Raw genomic sequence first — 18885 nt, 5'->3', positions numbered from 1 at the left:
GCAAGAAACTTCTTCCGAGCATGTTAAGAGTCTTTATTGAAAGACATTAAGGCCAGAGGCTTAAGAGTAAATACATGTAGAGATTCTTCAGTCACCCCCCTTCTGGTACATCTCTCTCCATAGATAAACACAAAAGACAGCCTCTCCACTCAGAGGCATAATTCAGAAGAACGACAACACACAGACTCTGTTAGAACTTTCCCAGTCGCTATCAGATGGCTATCATAGCAACGGCCCTGGCAGTCCGTTCCCAGACAGGTCAAAGACATAACTCCCCCTTAACCACAGTTACGTCTTCATACTTGCAGGCTTCATGGAAAACTACTAGAGACAGTAATGCCTACTGGTCACCAGCCCAACAGCTTCCTTTTTTTCCATTAAGACTGCAAAATACACATGAAATACATCTCCATAATACATAGTCATACAGTCATACACTTCTACAATACCTCTTGCAATACATTTCAGTACATTGCATTTTCAGTTCAGTACAGTTCAAACTTACATCTCAGTACAGTTCAAAACTTTATTCACTCAAACTTTGGTTCAACACATGTCAAATAAAGTGTCTCAGGATCCATGTCTACAACTTTATTCATGCCAGGACTTGTTATTAATCCCACAGTAAATCTGTCAGGCGGTTTGCCTAAATTCGCTCTCGTGGAGCGTCTTAAAGGAACCAGAGCCTCGGCTCTATCTGCCCCCCCATTTGTGCTTGTGCTTGGCACAACCTGCGCAGGAGCTTCCATTTCCTCTGCTTTTCGTTTCTTTGATCTGCGTTTTCCAGAAATGAGCTCATTCAAAGCATCTCTGAGAGGTATTTGTGTACCTTCCACTTTAACGTTAACATCTGGCTGAAATTTCTGTGATTGTGTTCGTGTTTGTGTTTGTGTTTGTGTGTCATTTGTTCCGGTAAGAAGGACTGTCTCCCTTTGATCCCAAGGCTTTTCTGAGACTTTAATGCTTCTGCTCAGAATTAACTGCTGTGTTTCTGGACACCAAACTCTGTAATATGCATTCTGAAATCCCAAAACAAAACCTTGCTGTGCTCTGGGCGCAAGCTTGCCCCTCCTTTTTCCCTGTGGAATGTGGATCCAGCACCTTGCCCCGAATTTTTGAATGTGTTGTATTCTAGGCTTTCTGCCAGTAAGTTTCTCATAAGGAGACATTCCAATAGCACTGTGTAACACCCTGTTGTGAATGTAATTCGCATAAAGAATTGCTTCTGCCCAGAAAGAATTCCCTAAACTGCAATCCAGCAGCATGGCTCTCATTGCTTCCCCAAGCACCCTATTTTTTCTCTCAGCAGTTCCATTGGAAAACGGGCTGTGTGGAGCAGTGAAATTCTGGTTTATTCCCTTACTCTCCAGAAAGTCACTCAATGCTTTACTCGTAAATTCCCCACCTTGGTCTGAGCGTAAAGCCCCCACCGTGACCAAGTGTTGAGTTTCGATTCTCTTAATGAACAGTTTCAGCTTCTGCTCAGCTTCACTTTTATGCTTTAACAGAAAAACATGACAAAATCTTGAAAAATCATCTACCAGTACCATGTAGAATTTTGCACCTCCTCGTGAAGCATTTATTGGCCCTGCTAAATCAACATGTACTAGCTGGTAGGGAGCTGTTGTGGTTCTCTCAGCCTCCCGGTTTATTGGTGCAATAGTCATTTTAGCTTGATTACAAGAATCACAATCCATTAACTGTCCGCAATCTTTTAAACGCATGTCTTTACTGTGCAAAGGGGTTTTCCTTATCGTGTCAAGGTTTGCATGCCCCAGCCTTTGATGCCATTCATGGACGCAACCCTGATGTACTTGTGCCTCAGCGTTTAACACAGCACACCCTGCTTGACTGCTCTTTATTACAAACTGTGAATCATTAAGGCTTCCCTGCATGCACACTTCATCTCCCCTCATTATAAAACATTGGTCTTTGTGGAACAAAATTGAATAATTACAACTCACCAGTTTGCCCACTGATAAAATATTATGAGCCAATTCCGGAACAAACAAACAGTCTGTCATTATTCCAAGCTTGTCAAATTTAACCAGACCTTTAGCTTTTACGGATTTCCGTGATCCATCAGCAAGTAAAACAAAGTCTTTCACTTCTTCTGAAACGTAAAACAAACGTCTGTCTTTAATTAATATATGGCTTGCTCCGCTGTCGACAATAAAGTTAATTTGTTCCAAGTCTTTAGACTTCTGTTTACAAACAAGGTTCACACTTCCCTGCTTCAAGCCTCCGTCCCTGGAGTTTCGCTTGACTGGACAACCCCGCTGGAGATGTCGTCGATCTCCGCAAACAAAACAAGCCTTCAGCCTCTGTTGCTGCTCCTGTTTATTATCCTTCGGCACGTCAGTTTTCACCTCTTGCTTCCTGACAGCCTCCATCGACTCGGCTCTTTTCGCCTCCTGTCTCCGCTGCCATTCTTGGGTCAATTTTTCCTCAATAAACGCAACGTTCAAACCTCCGTCAGGCATGGCTTCGAAAGCCATGACCATATTATTCCAAGTCCCATCAAGTGAAGCCAGGATCAGATAGGTCTTCTGAAGTTCAGAATGTTCGACGCCTCAGTCCGTCAACTCAGCAAACAGGCGTCTGAATTCCGTGAGATGCTCACACATGTCGCACTCACCCATGAAGCGCATTTGATAAAGCTTCCGTGCCAAACACAATCTAGATCCCACGGTCTGTTGCACATGAATGCCTTCCAACCGGTCCCACATCTCCTTGGCGTTTGTAACATCTCTCACGTGTAGCAGTTGAGAGTCAGATAGAGCCAGAAGCATAAAAGCCTGCGCCTTCTGATCTCTACGCGTCCAAGCCGCAGTCAGTACCGCCGGAGTGGGTCCATCTATTGTGTCCCATAAATCCTCTTTTATCAGCAAAGCCCTCATCCTCGGCTTCCAGCTGCCAAAATTCTTTTCATTAAGTCGTTCCATCAGCAAGCCTCCCCCAGACAGGTTTACAGCCATGTTGCTCACCTCCGTCTGGTACAATCAATCAAGCTGCCCTCTCTGGAACTCCGTCCGCAGTTCAGACCAGCAACTTACTCCCGTGTAATGCGCTGTGGAGCGTAACCATCCTCTGCTACCACTGTTGGCTTGTGTGCGTTGTTGTGTGAAACAGCATACATTACGTTGGAGTTAAGTTGAGCAAGAAACTTCTTCCGAGCATGTTAAGAGTCTTTATTGAAAGACATTAAGGCCAGAGGCTTAAGAGTAAATACGTGTAGAGATTCTTCAGTCACCCCCCTTCTGGTACATCTCTCTCCATAGATAAACACAAAAGACAGCCTCTCCGCTCAGAGGCATAATTCAGAAGAACGACAACACACAGACTCTGTTAGAACTTTCCCAGTCGCTATCAGATGGCTACCATAGCAACGGCCCTGGCAGTCCGTTCCCAGACAGGTCAAAGACATAACTCCCCCTTAACCACAGTTACGTCTTCATACTTGCAGGCTTCATGGAAAACTACTAGAGACAGTAATGCCTACTGGTCACCAGCCCAACATCCAGAATCATTGTAGAATTAATTATTTCAAATCATTACATTATAATTACAATGTAAGGTGTGCCATTTCAACACTTACTGCCAATAAAATACCATATTTATTCCAAGATCAGCATTATGGCCTGTGCAGTATATTATTTGTAGCACTTGATGGTTTGCTTCCTAAGGCAGAAATAATTAAAGTAAGCAACGGATAAAAGATTTCCTAAGCTCACTATTTTTCCTAGAGTCTTCCAGCAATAAAAAGACTGATGTGATTGGAATGTAATTCTTCACAGCAAGATTATACTTGATGTCAGTATGAAAAATTCTTTTGTACTAGAGTTTCTCAGCAGGACTAGCAGTTATACATGAAAAGTAAAAGAAACTACAGTGACCACTGACCAATACTCAAGGTAAATCAGTGCTGGTAAAGTCCTGAGCAAATAATTGAAAGAGAAGAAATTTACATGCTGAAAAAACAAAGATTTGATCTTAGAAATGTGAAAATAGCCTTTAAAACCAATGTTAATGTCCTTCCAGCTTAAGAGACATGGGATCTGTTTTGACCTCAGTGGAAGCATAGGTTCCACCACCACCCCTTTTTTAATCATATATATTTGTCCTTTTCTCTGTGTGGCTTTTATTCCCCCTGTTCTTCTCTTCTTTTCTCTGCCTTCTTTAAAATAAATAAATAAGGTAGTGATGACATTACTGCAACCTACCTTCGGCTATGACCCATGAAGACCGTGTTCTAAGGCAGGGGTGGACAAATTTTTTCAGCCCAAGAGCCACACTCAAAAACATGCCAGTGGTGGGCAGGGCCATAGGCACAACTGACTGGAACAACAGATGTGTACATTCTAGCCATGCAAAATTCAGGAGGTTTTTACATGCCCCTACAAACACTTCTCTCCATCCTCTATCTAGACAAGCAAGAGGCATTATTATAGTTCAGTGACACATTCTAGCAAGGCACAAGCATTCGGTCATTGAACAGAGCCCGGCCAGTGAAGAGACTGGCCCAGGGAGAGTCCCGAGAGGCCTGAAGGGATGCCTTCAGCCCCTGGGCTTGCGGTTGCCCACCCCTTTTCTAAGGGATTCTTCTCCTGCTTCTTTGGACAGAGTGAGCATTGCACTAATCTAAAAAATATGTAGGAACTGTAAAATTCATGCTCCCAGTGCTTAGGAATTTAACATGGTGGATGGAGAATTAAGGCTCACTGACATTATCTGAGCAATGAATTCAAATACCCACTAAGGCCCAACACAATTTCAATATTATCTAGGCAACTGATCCTACAATAGGTCCAGCTCCCTGTAAACTTTGGACACATAAAGAGAAGACAAGATTCACTAGAAAAGAAAATAATGCTGGGAAAAACAGAATGGAGTAGAAAAAGAGGAAGACCAAACAAGTGATGGATTAATTCCATAAAGTAAGTCACAGGGCTGAACTTACAAGATCTGAAAAGGGTGGTTCACGACAGATGCTATTGGAGGTCGCTGGTTCATAGGGTCACCATAAGTCATAATGGACCTGCACATAACAATCACCCTGTAAAATTGTTCCACTCAGAAACTGTGGGGGAAGGGGTTGTAGACAGAGTGATCATGTGCCCTATTTTACAGAAGACAGAACTCTGTTTGAAGGATTCTTCAATTTGAAGGGCTGTCCAGTGGCGGTAACGCAGCCGAAGCTCTGCTCACGGCTGGAGTTCAATTCCAACAGAAGGAGGAAGTCGAATCTCTGGCAAAAGGGGTCGAGGTCCACTCAGCCTTCCATCCATCCGTGGTCGGTAAAATGAGTACCTGGCATATGCTGGGGGGTAAAGAAAGGCCGGGGAAGGAACTGGCAATCCCACCCCATATATACGGTCTGCTTAGCAAACGTTGCCAGACGTCACCCTAAGAGTCAGAAACGACTCGCACTATAAGTGTGGGGACACCTTTACTTTTTACCAGTCTAAGTTCAAGATAAAAAATAAAGAACCAAAAGCAAGGGAAGCAGCAGTCTTGAAATTGCCTGTCAACCTCTAATGTTGACTGAGCATGCTCACAAGTCACATGCACCATTCTTCCCAATTATAGTGAGGTATTTCTATTTAAATAATTAAGTGTTTCTGTATTTGCACCTTTACATATATGTTAGCATATGCAAATTCTGTGCATGTCTATATCCTTTCTTGTTTTCTTTTTCTTTTTTGGTAATGTATAATTGGCTACCCTAATTGCAGAAGTGATACAAATAGTATGTTCTCACTCAAGGAGAGTCAGATTATTTTTGCTGGGAGCAAGGTCACTGAGTCTCTAGCTAAGCATCTCCCCTCAAAAAAAGAAAGAGCTCATAACTGGCCCTGGCCCAGCAGATATTTGTGAAGTGACATTAGCATTGCAGTGGAAGAGATTTAGCAGAGGCAGATAGATACAGGTAATCTCTCTTTTTTTATGTATTCCCAGTAAACTAAAAATACTAAGAAAGTTCAGTTTCACAGAGATCTCTGCTGCAAAAAGCTAGCTTAGTTAACAGCCTCAGGTAACCTCTCAAAAGACTATTTGCAGCACAGTGTGTGTGTTCAAGGAACTGTCAGCATCCTAGCAGTGCCAGAACTTCAAAAGAGCACCTACCAGAATCAACAAAAAAATTCTCTTTACTTACCATTATTGTGTTGTGTCTTCATCTGCTGATTGAAGCACCTTCTCCATTTGAACAGACAGGTCAAGAAAGGCATGGATGGGGCTGAGCCAAAAGTCTGATTGTGCAGGATTTCAGCTCAAAATTAGGAGACAAGTGATGAAAAGAGACTGAGAAACTAGTGGAGGGAGCAATTTCAGAGATAAACATTTACAGAAATTTCAGGAGGTGTTCTGATTAGTGATGAGAGCACTGGCATTTACACCTCTTTCCCCAATTTTTTAACTGGCAGCAGTGGCAGAGCGTCTTGGCAAGCTGCTTCTTAGCTGACACTCATTTCCTTCCAGATGTGTTCTGAGGATGATGCTACATCATATTATAGTGTCATTCCAAGGTATGTTGTGTGTTTTGGGTGGGGGATGGCATCTGCTGTGAAGTGGCCACCAAAAGGAGCTCTATTGCCACTACTCGTGACAGTAGCATAAAACAAGTTACAGAAAGAAGAGAGGAAATGCTGTCAAACAGTGACACACACCCCTTGAAACTTTCACAGGCATTTGCTCTACCTATGAAAATTGCCAAAATTCTACCACCACCACCCTCAAACAGTTGCCTCCTGTTTGGGGAGGGCCATTTTCACTATATTTTATGGAGGATAGTAGATTTTGATGCTCATTGGTTCCATATAGCAGTTCCATACAAGGATAGAAAACAATCCCTACATTGCTACCAACCCAAAATCAAATGTTTTGATTTCATCAGAACTCTTCTTCAGGTTAGGTGTTCAGTAAGAAAGGGGGGGGCAGGTAGATGTTGCTAGGTATAATGAAAGCCGATAAACAGTTGTACTTGTCTAAAGATGGAAGGGAGGAGCTGTTTTTCAGATGTGTATTCTTACTGACACACAAGTCCCAGAATGATATCAAGTGTTAATCATACTCAAGAGTAGACCCATTGATATCAATGGACTTACATAACTTCATTTATTTTGATAGGTCTATTCTGAATATAAGTAAGCTAAATATCACCCAATGCGTTCAGTAACTTTACCCTTTGTAACTGTGTTTGGAATTATTTATTATTTAATTAATAGATTGATATCCCACCTTTCAGGGAGAACCCTCACAAATGAAAAAATAGCATCTGAAAACATATTTAAACACAAGGGGTGATATTCAACTATGTCATACTTAACAGTAGACTCATTGAAATCAATAGATTCTGAATATGACTAATGCCAAGTATCACCCAAGAAGTTAAAATTAAAAATTTTAAAACAAGCAGGAGCTAAAACGTCAGATAGTTAATTCATTAATTATGTTAGACTGTGCCTGGTGCAAAAAGATCTTAGGTTGCACAGCAAGGAATGCTGAGATGAAGGACTAATGGCTATTCTAACTTTGACAATGTAAAAACCAGCAGTTACCCAAATCTGTCTGTGACATCACTCTGAATGCAACCTAGTGTACAATCCCTGAAATGAGACAACAACAAAAATCCTTAGTTAGCAACTGAATATTTGCAGTGTAAAGTTTGTGAAGAAAAATGAACTGGACATGTAATGTTTCTATAAACATGTATTTTTTAAAAATAGACCTACTTCAGTATAACTTCACAGAAATTTGACAACTCTGCTGTTAACAAGTCCCTTTTTCTACCCACAAACCCAAACACCACTATTGTTAACAATGTAAACATAAACTGCTTCTTCACCTTTTGCCCTAAAATACAAGAAAACCTAAAGGGAAAAATTGTTTGCCGCTGTTCTATAAAAAAAAATGTTGTTTCAAAACAATACCTAAATTCCTGATAATGATCTAGTTCTGCAGCATGTGGAATGTAGCCTGTATTTTGCAAAACTCTTCAAAAGATGCCTTGAGGCCTGCTTACTTTCCTACAATTTTAAAATTATTAGCTTTCGTTATTAAGGTCTGATCCAAAACAATATTGTCCTTCAGTAATTTTTTGCCTCCTTATGTTAATGTGAACATCTAAATGCAGATCCATAGATTTTTCCAACAGCAGTGCATCTAAAACTCCTGCTAAACTTTCCTTACATTTAATTTATATAGTAAATCACACACACATCATTTATTATTATTACCATCAGCAGCAGCAGCATTATAGTGCATGGCATAGTTTAGCTAAAAAACCATGAGAAGCTGCAGTGATACAATCAGAAGCTTTGTTTAAAGTTAGGCTTAAGATAGCAGACTGAGCTCAACCACACCAACATTCAAACCCAGCTAGGAAGAGAAGTGCAGTATACTGGCCAGATGGCAAACCTCAAAGTATAAACCCGCAGGGAAGTAGTGACATCACACTCTGGTTGTGTTACACTTGTAGCAGAGGAAAGATAGATGGAAACACTCGTGGTCTGCAATTGCCAATACATGGATAGCAACAAAACAACCTTGTGTGTAATGGGTATTTTGTAACCATATTGACTGTGAGAACTGCATAGGTTCAAAGCTTGTGCCTTCCAGACAATTCATTAAATAAAACTATACAAGTCTGAGCTTTTCTGATAGAGATATCTGAGTTAATAGGCATGGTGTTGGTCAGTACAGTCCTATGCATGCTTACATGGAAGCAAGTCCCATTTTGTTCAATGGGCCATATTCCAAGGATGTGTAAAGTGGTTTTGGTATACAAAACCCTACACAACTTAGGCCAAGATACCCGAAAGACCGTCTTATCCCTTATATACTCATTTGGCCACTGCATTCTGAAAGTGAGGACCTCCTGCAGATACCATCTTACCAGGACAACACAACTTTTAGCGTTGTGGCACCTACATTTTGGAATTTCCTCCCTTAAATATTAGACAGGCACCATCTCTGATACCTTTTTGGCACCTACTGAAGACCTTCCTCTTTCAACAAGCTTTTATGTACAGACCTTATCCCAGTCTGTGTCTATTTTGGAATTGCTTTTTAAGATGTTTTAAAATGTTTTATTTTTAAAGAGTGTTTAAGATGCTTTGTTTTTGAGATGTTTTATGAATTTCTTAGTATTTTGCTCTTTGTTTGCCACCCTGGGCTCCTTCAGGGAGGAAGGGTGGGATAGAAGTTTGTTTGTTTGTTTATTATATAGTCTGCTTATGTCAATAGCAATTCTTTAAAATGTAATTGCTCTTTATTGGGGCTACCTAACTGTTAAGCCTTTTGTAAATATCTAATGTTAATGCAAATTTCAAAGAGGCCTGGAGATAAATTCACTCCATGAGAAGTTACAACCTCACTTAGCTATCAGAGGAAATCTACCCTTCATATGGGATGAGGTCTAACTGATTCTGAGTGGTCTTGACTCATCAAATGCATTAGGCACTCTCCATAGAACAGACTCTTCCAAAGTGGATACCTAAGATGATTTAGGTAACTATGATCATGTAACCTTTAGGGCAGATGTGGGGCCTTCAGCCCTCCAGATGTTGCTGAATTACTCCCATCATCCCTGGCCATTGGCCATGCTTGCTAGGGGTGATGGGAGCTGTAGTTAGGCAACATCTGGAGGGCCAAATGTTCCCCACACCTCCTTTACAGTAAGAATTCTGGTTTATATTTAACATCTGGAGAAAATCAGAGGAACTATTAGTTAGGGGTTCATTGTTTGTTTTATTTGATAAGCCTGAAATTGCGCTTATCTCCTAAGATAATTTCAAAAGAAATATATTGAAGAAAAGGTGTAACATTTCCACCAACTGTAGCAGGCATCTGCTAGGTTAATCAAAATGCCATTCAAATTCTGATTCTCAGATACAGTTCTCATTGCTAAACAAGCTGTATATCAATCACTGCTTCAACTGAAGAAACTCAGGAGATATCACCAATATAATGTGTCATATCTGTAAAGTCATTAATCATCTGGTCAAATCTTGCTTTTTATTCATGTAGTTTTCTTATTTTAGTGGAGCTAAATTCTTGATGTATTAAAATTGCTAATAAAATATTTGTAATTTTAATACACCAAATTATATTGTACCAAATTGCAAAATTAAGATCAGATCTTGATCCAAACTGCCTGCCCTTATAAATGAAGAAATTCTATGTATTCAGATTGCTGAAGAAAATCATGTCTTCAGAAATAAAAAGTTAGGCCTTCACTTCATGTAACTTAATTTCCAGTCTCTGGAATAGATCACTGATTTTTGTCTTACCCTTTTCTTAAGAGGCACTGTTGTACTAATTTCCTTTGTATGGTGGTAAATTGTGTAGGTTCATTCCACTGAATTTGAATGGAAGTATTTTGAAATTCTTCAAGGTCAGTTTTAATTCCTTGACTGTAAATCCCACAAATTGTCAAATGGAATGAAATGGATTTCAAGAGCTCTCTTTGTTCTCTATATCTTGTGCCTGTCCCACAGGTAATCTGCACCTTTTTTCTACCCTTTGCACAGAATAATTATTGTGGGAAAGTGGGGGAAATGTTCAGGTCACAAAGTGCAGACCAGACAGGGATGACAGGTTCTGCCAATTGAGTGCCAGTATTGTGAACCTGTGAACTATAGTATCTCCTTTTTCACATGGATTTATGCTGTATGTTAACAGGATTTTTGTGATAATGGGTTAGGCAGTTCACAAAAGCACTTAAACTTTTAGTGTCAGTAACTGAGAGAAAGTCAGCTTAAGTCTAGAACACAGACAAAGTAGGTATAATAAAAAAAATCCACACAACCATTGTGGAATGACTTTTGCAAATAAAAAGGCCTGCTTCTGCACATGGATGCTGCATGAGTATTAATAAGAGCTAGAGATTTAGATACAAAATGAAATAATATATTTTCTAATTGATTTTGCTAAGCAGACATTTTATTTATGAAATTTGTTACCTGCATTTCATCATATACTAATACAAAAGAGGGGTACAATACCAATAAAACACAATAAAATAATGCATTCAATCTGTCAATAAAACAAGTGAGATACATACATATATGTCACAAGTGCTCAAAAAACTATATACAAAGTGCAGCAACACAGATTCAGCCCAAACCCTTGGTAAATAAATATATCTTCAATTGGTGACAAAAGCTTATAAGACTTTGCGCCAAGCTTATCTGAAAAAGTAAAGAGTTCTACAATCAGGGTGCATGTACTGAGAAACCCTCTCTCAAGTTACTATACATTAATCACTGACAAGTGCAGCACCATCAAGAGAGAGCACCAACAAGAGGTATTTAGGGCCTAAGTCATGTAGGGCTGTATATGGGTTGTGTCCAGTGAAGTCCTACTCAGAGTAGACTCATTGAAATTAATGGACCTAAGTTAGTCATCTTCATTAAATTCAATGGGTCCACTCTGAGTAGGACTAACATCGGATACAACCCTGTGTTAACATAAGCACCTGTTTCTGTTCCTGAGCTACCCATTGATCTCACTGTTAACCCAGCAATGATCTGACCCTTTCTTTCTTGTACTTCAGGAGCCAATGCATGTTGTAACACCTTTGAGACCAACTTTTAAATTGTGGCATGAGCTTATGAAAGTTCACATCAAAATAATCCAGTTAACTATTTTTTAATTTATTTAAGAGATTAACACCAGGCCCCTCAATAAAATTTCCAGAGTATCTTACAAAATTTTAAAATACACTGAAATAAACCATACCAATTAAAATAATAAAAATAGTAAAATCTGAGGTGCCATGGGAATTAGTGTGTAGTACTAGCAGCATAAAGACACAGGGGCAACTGTCCCAACCACTTTGTATGTGGTATTTGCTTTGGGAGTTTTCAGGTGAGGGGGAGTGGAACCCAAATCTTACTGTGTATGTGACAAAATGTTTGCACAATGTGAAATTGTGGCACTATCTCCAACCTTTCTAAATACTGGATGGCATCCAACTAAGTCACACTCACTGAAATCCACTGAAATCAATGGACTTAGATTAGTTATGATTAACCTAAATCCATTGATATCACACCTACTGAGTAGTATGGCATGTAAATTTGAAATCTTGTATATTTTGTAAACTGTTAATTTGCATATTTGTTCAATTTAGAACCTTTCCCTCTGATAAAACAGAACTGCATTTTATATGATACTAAAGAATCAGGATGCAATACCCTATCCCACATACCAGATGAGAAGTGAACACTGACAGGGAGTAAATTGCTCTATGGGAAAACCATGTTCCTTAGAGCATGTAAAAATGTTCTTGATGAGCATTCCAGCATTGTCTTCTCAGAGTAGTGGAGTGCAAAGCCAGAAGAGAAATTCAAGAAAACAAACAGATTTTCTAAACTGTTCCCTTTGGTGGCAGACAGCATAAGGAAAGCAGACCATACCCTTAATGCTCTTCTATGGCACATCCTCCAAGGACATTAATAATTGTTGTTCTTAAAAGAATTCATATACCACCTTTCATTTCAAGAGGAAAAACAAATACGGGCGAGTAAATTAAAACACATTAACAAATGTCTTTGATATGGAGGAAGTTGTTTCATTCATTACATGTCAAGTTGATGATAATATTTGTGTGCCAATGATAACTGGGCATTGTATAAAATAGCAAGAGATGCACTGAGGAGAAAATATTATTTTGCCAGATAACAAGAAATAATTCTTGCCGTGCGGGGGGGGGGGAACACTTCCACAATAGACACGCAATCAATAAAGAAGGCATCTAAACTAGGTCCAATATAGAAGTAATAAGTGCATGTTTATTGACTGATTAAAATTGATCATAGTGAAAGCCCCCACTACAGCAACCCTGATAGGGCTCTGAAATATGTGTAAGAATTTCCTCGTTTTCTTCTATGAGCAGGGAATATCATGGACATGCAACTGAAATTTTCCATGGGCTGTATTCAACTAGGTCCTACTCAGAGCACACCCATTTAAATTAATGAACCTAAATTAGTCATGTCTGTTAACTTCAACAGGCCTACTCTGAGTAGGACTAGCATTGAATGCCACCCTGTGTACAGATGGGATCCTTTCCTTCATAGCTATGTGTAAGAATTCCCTGCAAGTGCAGAGCTATGATGTTCCATGAATGGGCTTTGAAATTGTGTTGTCAAAGAAAAATACTACACTGAAACACATACCTAGTTCAAACACTTCCAAAATAAAGTTTGTATATTGTAGTTATGATTGTGTATAGTTGCTATCTCTGTATATGGCACTTTACAGAGTACCATAAGCCTTACCTGTCCTGAGACGTCCACCATCTAACAGTAGGGAGAGAGACAAAGACGAGAAGGGATGAATGTGCCAGTAGTTTTTCATGATTAAGTAATGTTTCAGTTGGGAATTCAGAGGTGCACAAGTTTCCTGAAGTTTGCTTTCTTAGGTCTATAGATGATGACTATATGAATAGGCAAGTAAGAATATTGTTTCTGGAATAAACGTGCTGTATTTTTTCCCCAACATAAAGTACACATTTGGGACATTTTATACTTATACATACTCATATACATACTTATATATATAGGTTTGAAGCTGCAATGTCTTGTTCTCATACATATTTAGACCAATTTTCTCTACTGTTCTGTTCAGTAGGGAAAAAGTGAAGCAGTGGGGATAATTGCATAATGACAGATACAAGGGGAACAGAGAATCCACTGATCATTTCCTGTGAGTTGGCCAACATCCAGCAAGTCTCAAAGGACATCCTGATGTAAAGGCAAAAGGAAAAGAACTAGCTCTGAAAGGTTTTTTTTCCCTCAGCTCGTTTTACTTTGTAAAGCAAATCACTGAAACAATTAGTTGACAGCATGGTGTTAGTTTTCTCACGGTAAATTAGAAAGATTAAGCAAACATGGAAGTGCATTTTAGCTGTAATCAGCAGGTTTGGGGCTGTGGCCTGTAGTGCTTTAACATTCTCAGAGGATATATTTATAATGTTAGTCATATTGTCCTTTTTCATTATGTGCAAACTAATCCAAAGCCTTTATATGCACTGTTCATTGAGACTATCAGAATGATTTGGTTAATTTTTTAATTTTTGAAGTATAGAAGTGTAGCCATTACATCATTCCCCCAATGTGTTTTTGGCAAAGTTTAGAACCATTGTTACAGCTTTATTTCTTTGATTTTTACTAAAATCTATTGAATAAGAAAATATATTGTATAGTCTTATGACATTTGTACACCATGACAAAAAGAACAAAATAATGCACTAAAGGCAAAAAAAGGCCTCAGTTTAATGTTTGCATATGAAGTTATGTCCAGCTACCAATTAGCCATTTGCTGTTTTTACATTTAGCATATGCCTTTAAGCAAACTTTTGGCCAGACTTTAGTATTTATCTTCACTGGCTAAAAGCAAGAGTTGTGAAGAGTAGTTGTCTAATCTGTGCAATTGATTCATTAAAAAAACTCCCACCCAACCCTTGCACAAGTGAATGTTTTCCTATTCCATGACACTATATAGGAGGCTGGAGAGAAACATGTGCTGTCTGGAAAGGAAATGTGTGTGCACATGAGATGGGAGGTATTATCTAAGGAGACTACATGCCCAAGCATGGATCAGTAACAGCGGCCATCACTGTCAAACATAACAAAACCAGCACCCACCTGCCTCTCACCCTCCCACTTGGTAGCCACTCTTGCCCATTTACCCTCTTCTAGGAATGGCAGCCACCAGAATTATCTCCCTTTCTCTTGCCTGCTCACTGGCTTTAGATTGTGGCAGGCTGAACCACACCAAGTTGTGGTGCCCTTAATTCATTATATCTGGTTCTCCAGTAGCCTCTTAAAGGACTAGTGTGCCTTTGCCTTATTATTCTGTAGAATAATATATGCAATTGACTGATTTCTGTCAGCTTACTGTTCTAGTTAAAAAGCAAAAGAGATAATTTGTGGAAAACATTAATTCTACTTAAAATCAGTTCATCTATGCAGAACTTTTTCTGAACTCAATTATATAAAATGTTTTTGCATGGACTGTAAGACATGTAAGTTATATGTACAAATCAGGGACAATTGTGTTTCTTGGAGAAATTTCAGATTTCATGGAGATTTAAATCTGCCTGCTGTATTTTATTTACATTATTAAAATGTTGTGACATGCTACAATGTTTTATTTTACACGTTTTATTTGAATATATTTTCAAGCAAGTTATATATCTAAAAACTTGTTATCCAATGCAATTATTTATTTATTTATTTGTTTATTTTGTTTATTTTAACATACTTCAGAATTTTCTGAGAGCCTTTGAAGTTGTCAGTAAATCCGAGTTTTCAGAAGTGTAGTGATGAAGAAATGAGATTGGCTGGCTTCAGTCACTCCACTGAAGTTCATCTGAATCAAATCCCAATTGTCCCAGTTCAGCAAATTAAGGCTTTCAGAAGTTAAGTCTTGTAAACCTATTGACAATTATACCTAACCTAGTCACTGAACAATGCTTTTGAATGCCTTCTTCTTACAACAAAAATCCCCCAAAGACAAAAACAAGCACAGGATGTTTAGAGAATAGCTACAATAGATTCATTAAGAATTAGGGGGTAATTGGATTCTGTCAGTTGAGTTTGCTGTTTAATTATTTAAATTTTTTGCATCTCTCCCAGGAGTTAGAGAAGATTCTTTTCATTTCCAACACCCAGGATTTGCCTATAGGTTTTCTATCTTTTGCAGTGACCATTAAAATGCATCCTGTCAACCTTTTTTTCTCTTGTTTACCTTTTCCTCCTTCATCTCCAGACCTGGTCATGGTACCTCTTTTCATTTTCTCCCCTTCTCTTTCATTCCTGCCTTGATCTTACCTCTCTCTCCATCTTTTCTGATTGTTTTTGTTTTCCCACAGTTCATCTCCCACCATCAAGATTCCTCTCTCTTACCAAGAACATTCCACTTCTAACCCATCCCACTTGCCTTTTTTTCACTCAACACCTGAAAAAGTATCAAATAATTTTATTTTACTTTATTTTTAAAAATCTGACTTTCAAAAAGTAGGAAATGTTGGGATATGTTACTGCCTAGAAGTGTGAGTTATTGCCACATTTTAGAGAATACATTTTGTCTTCATGTGATACCTTGTGATTGTTCAGAGGCCTTAATGTTACAACAGAACCATGAAGATTGGAGTTCGAGTCCCAGCCACAAACTACACAGGTAGTCATAAGCAAGCCAGTAGTATCTCTCAGTAACTACTGCCCATGAATGAAAAGGAACTCATTATGGCTACCTGTAAGCATATATGAGATAAGGATTCTAACTGCACTTCAAAATGCAAAGTGTAATCATCATCATCATCTCTAGGTAGCAATTAACTTTTAAGAAGATCCTTTGCCTCTTAGCTAGCTGTGACAGTTGGATGGGGAAGCAGAGGGAAGAATAGTCACTGACATAATGTGGCTCTCTTAGGTCTTGACTCCCTCTGTAGCCCATTCTGCTCCAAAAATTTGCTCCAGAGAGTTGGGAAACTGTCTAGAACAGTGTGAGAAAGGACACAGGTTGCAGGGAGAAGGGCTTGTTGGCACAAATGACTTTCCCTCCAACTTCTGTTCTTGGAAGATCATAGAATCATAGAATAGTAGAGTTGGAAGGGGGCTATAAGGCCATCGAGTCCAACCCCCTGCTCAGTGCAGGAGTCCAAATCAAAGCATGCAGTAATCCAAATCAAAGATCTGCTGGATCCAAGTCCCTTTCATTCATGGAGGGGCATTTCTGGATCTATCCCAAAAAATTTCTCTTCTCACATAGCCTTTGGCCCCTTCACAGGAATATTGAGAATAATTTTCTATTGTTACGTTTCATCAGGAAGCTAGCGGTTGTGAAATTGATGGGAGCAGCTCTGCTTTTGGACTTCTTTACTCTTGCCCTTCCTCTATTATCTTCACCTTTCCTAAAGTTAAAATGAATAATGCTGCATTATCATCCTTGCAGTTTTGTTGCTGTTTTGCTTTGATGTCATGAAAAATAATTATTCTGCTTGCAAACATTTATGTAAAAAATGTTGAGTAACAAAACCTTCTCCTTCCCCCGTATACAAATGCAATATATACATACAGAAAAAGGCATTCAACATCTGTTAGCTTGTTCTCATTGCAATGGTTACGTTCACAATAATTTTATTAGCTCTGCAAATGTCTGCTTCAAATAGAGTTGATGGATGGGCCTGGAGAGCCATGGGCATTGGATTTTTGTGGTTCCCCTTATGTTTTACTTCTGACTTTCATATTTAGCATGAATATTAAATCCACTTTTCATTTTTAATGAAAAATCCAGAGAGTTGCGAAAACAACTTACATATGAAAAATGTTTGCCATTCAATTAATTTTTTCAATCATCATTTTTATTGCAATGTAATTGTAACTCTGTGCTGCTGACAATATACATTCTAAACTTGGAACTAACTTGCACTGAACAATATTTCATTCTCTCAGCTTCCCTGCATGCACATGCACATGCACACACACACACACACAGAGCACTTTGGTGCCAACGCTGTATTCCACTATTCTATGCTATATTCTCAAAAGGCAATCTGTGTTCAAAGGACTTACACTCATAGCCACCATGTGAGGCCACATAGTCTTTTTTCTTATCTGAGGTTGTTGACTTCAAGAGAGGAGAAGAAGGTTATGGGGTCAAAGTCTTTTCCTCCTTGGAGCCCGCTGCTTGCTGGGAGAGGGTTGGCTGGAAAATAGATGTTTTAGAACAGGGGTTAAGGGTCATGATTTTAATTCTGTTAGGGAACAGCTGTTTTGAGTTTCTTTCCACTTCTATCTCCCCTGCCTCCCTCCAAGTCCATAGAGAGAGAAAAATTTGTTCAGAGGGAACCATAACACAGAAATATGTAGCTCCAGTGTATTAGTTCTTGAAAAATGGATCATCTTTGCTATTGGTCTTCATATTAAGAGAAAAAAGAGACAATTATTTAAATAGCTGTTTTATATATTAAAGTGCCATTCTAGAAAGTGTTTTATTTGCTCAACAAATGTCAAATGCTAATAATAATTGAACTTCTACTGTCCAGTGTTGAAGCAAATAGTATACACTCATTTGACAATTTTCAGGCAGATAAACCTACTTATAAATGTGCAGGACTTAATTTATGTGCAGTGGTTTCAAGCAGGAAAAGAAAGAGTTATGTCGTAGATTTTTAAAGTGTTCCTGCTGCACTCGGGACTTGCTATTTCCATGTTTTAACAGAAGATTGGGTGGGTGTGGGGGAAGAAGCTCACAACTCTCAAGTGAATAGAAAACAAGTAACAGATTTTTTTTGTCTGCACTATTCTGTAACATTGGCCCCAGGCTGTGTTGGTGTGTGGCTCAACAGCAATCAGAGGTCATAATTTCATTGGTGGTTAGCATAAGGTTTAATTTTTCTAATATGTTACATTTACCAAAATGTCTGGTTTTAGTTATGTATATACACTGCCTGAAACAGCTTTGAATAGCTTGAAATTTGAAGGTACCTGAAAGAGTACAAGAACATGTTCAGAACTTGCATAATGTTTTAACTGCCTTCCTTTCTAAATATGCAATTTTTCCCACTTCCATCTAGAACAGTATCTAAAAATAGAGTATGTTTGTTATGTTACAGTAGCCTAAAAAGTGAATTTATCTGTTGGTTTTGCAGGTCTTAAAAACAATCACCTGATGGCATAAACATTTGTTGTATTGCAATTGTCATATAGAATTAAACATAGTGGCACCTTCTTTCATTGTAGGAATGTGACCAAGTTCATATTGATGATGTTTCATCAGATGACAATGGCCAGGACTTAAGGTAAATCTAAACTGATTCAGATAAGATGTTTGAAAAATGAAATGTTTAATTTTTTTTAAAAAAACTGCAAG

General features: G+C 38.7%; 1 protein-coding gene across 13 annotated transcripts in view; it reads left to right on the top strand.

The window, feature by feature from the left end:
• Positions 1-18885, top strand: part of EYA1 (EYA transcriptional coactivator and phosphatase 1) — a 145181-nt gene that overhangs the window by 108408 nt on the left and 17888 nt on the right. For all 13 annotated transcript variants that reach the window (XM_061601163.1, XM_061601221.1, XM_061601203.1 and 10 more), the window contains one exon: positions 18756-18814. In XM_061601163.1, coding sequence (XP_061457147.1) covers positions 18756-18814 — 59 coding nt within the window. The remainder of the gene's footprint in view (positions 1-18755; positions 18815-18885) is intronic.

Source organism: Rhineura floridana, chromosome 1 (genome assembly GCF_030035675.1).
Source record: "Rhineura floridana isolate rRhiFlo1 chromosome 1, rRhiFlo1.hap2, whole genome shotgun sequence".
NCBI lineage: Eukaryota > Metazoa > Chordata > Lepidosauria > Squamata > Rhineuridae > Rhineura > Rhineura floridana.
This window is presented reverse-complemented; position numbering and strand designations above follow the sequence as displayed.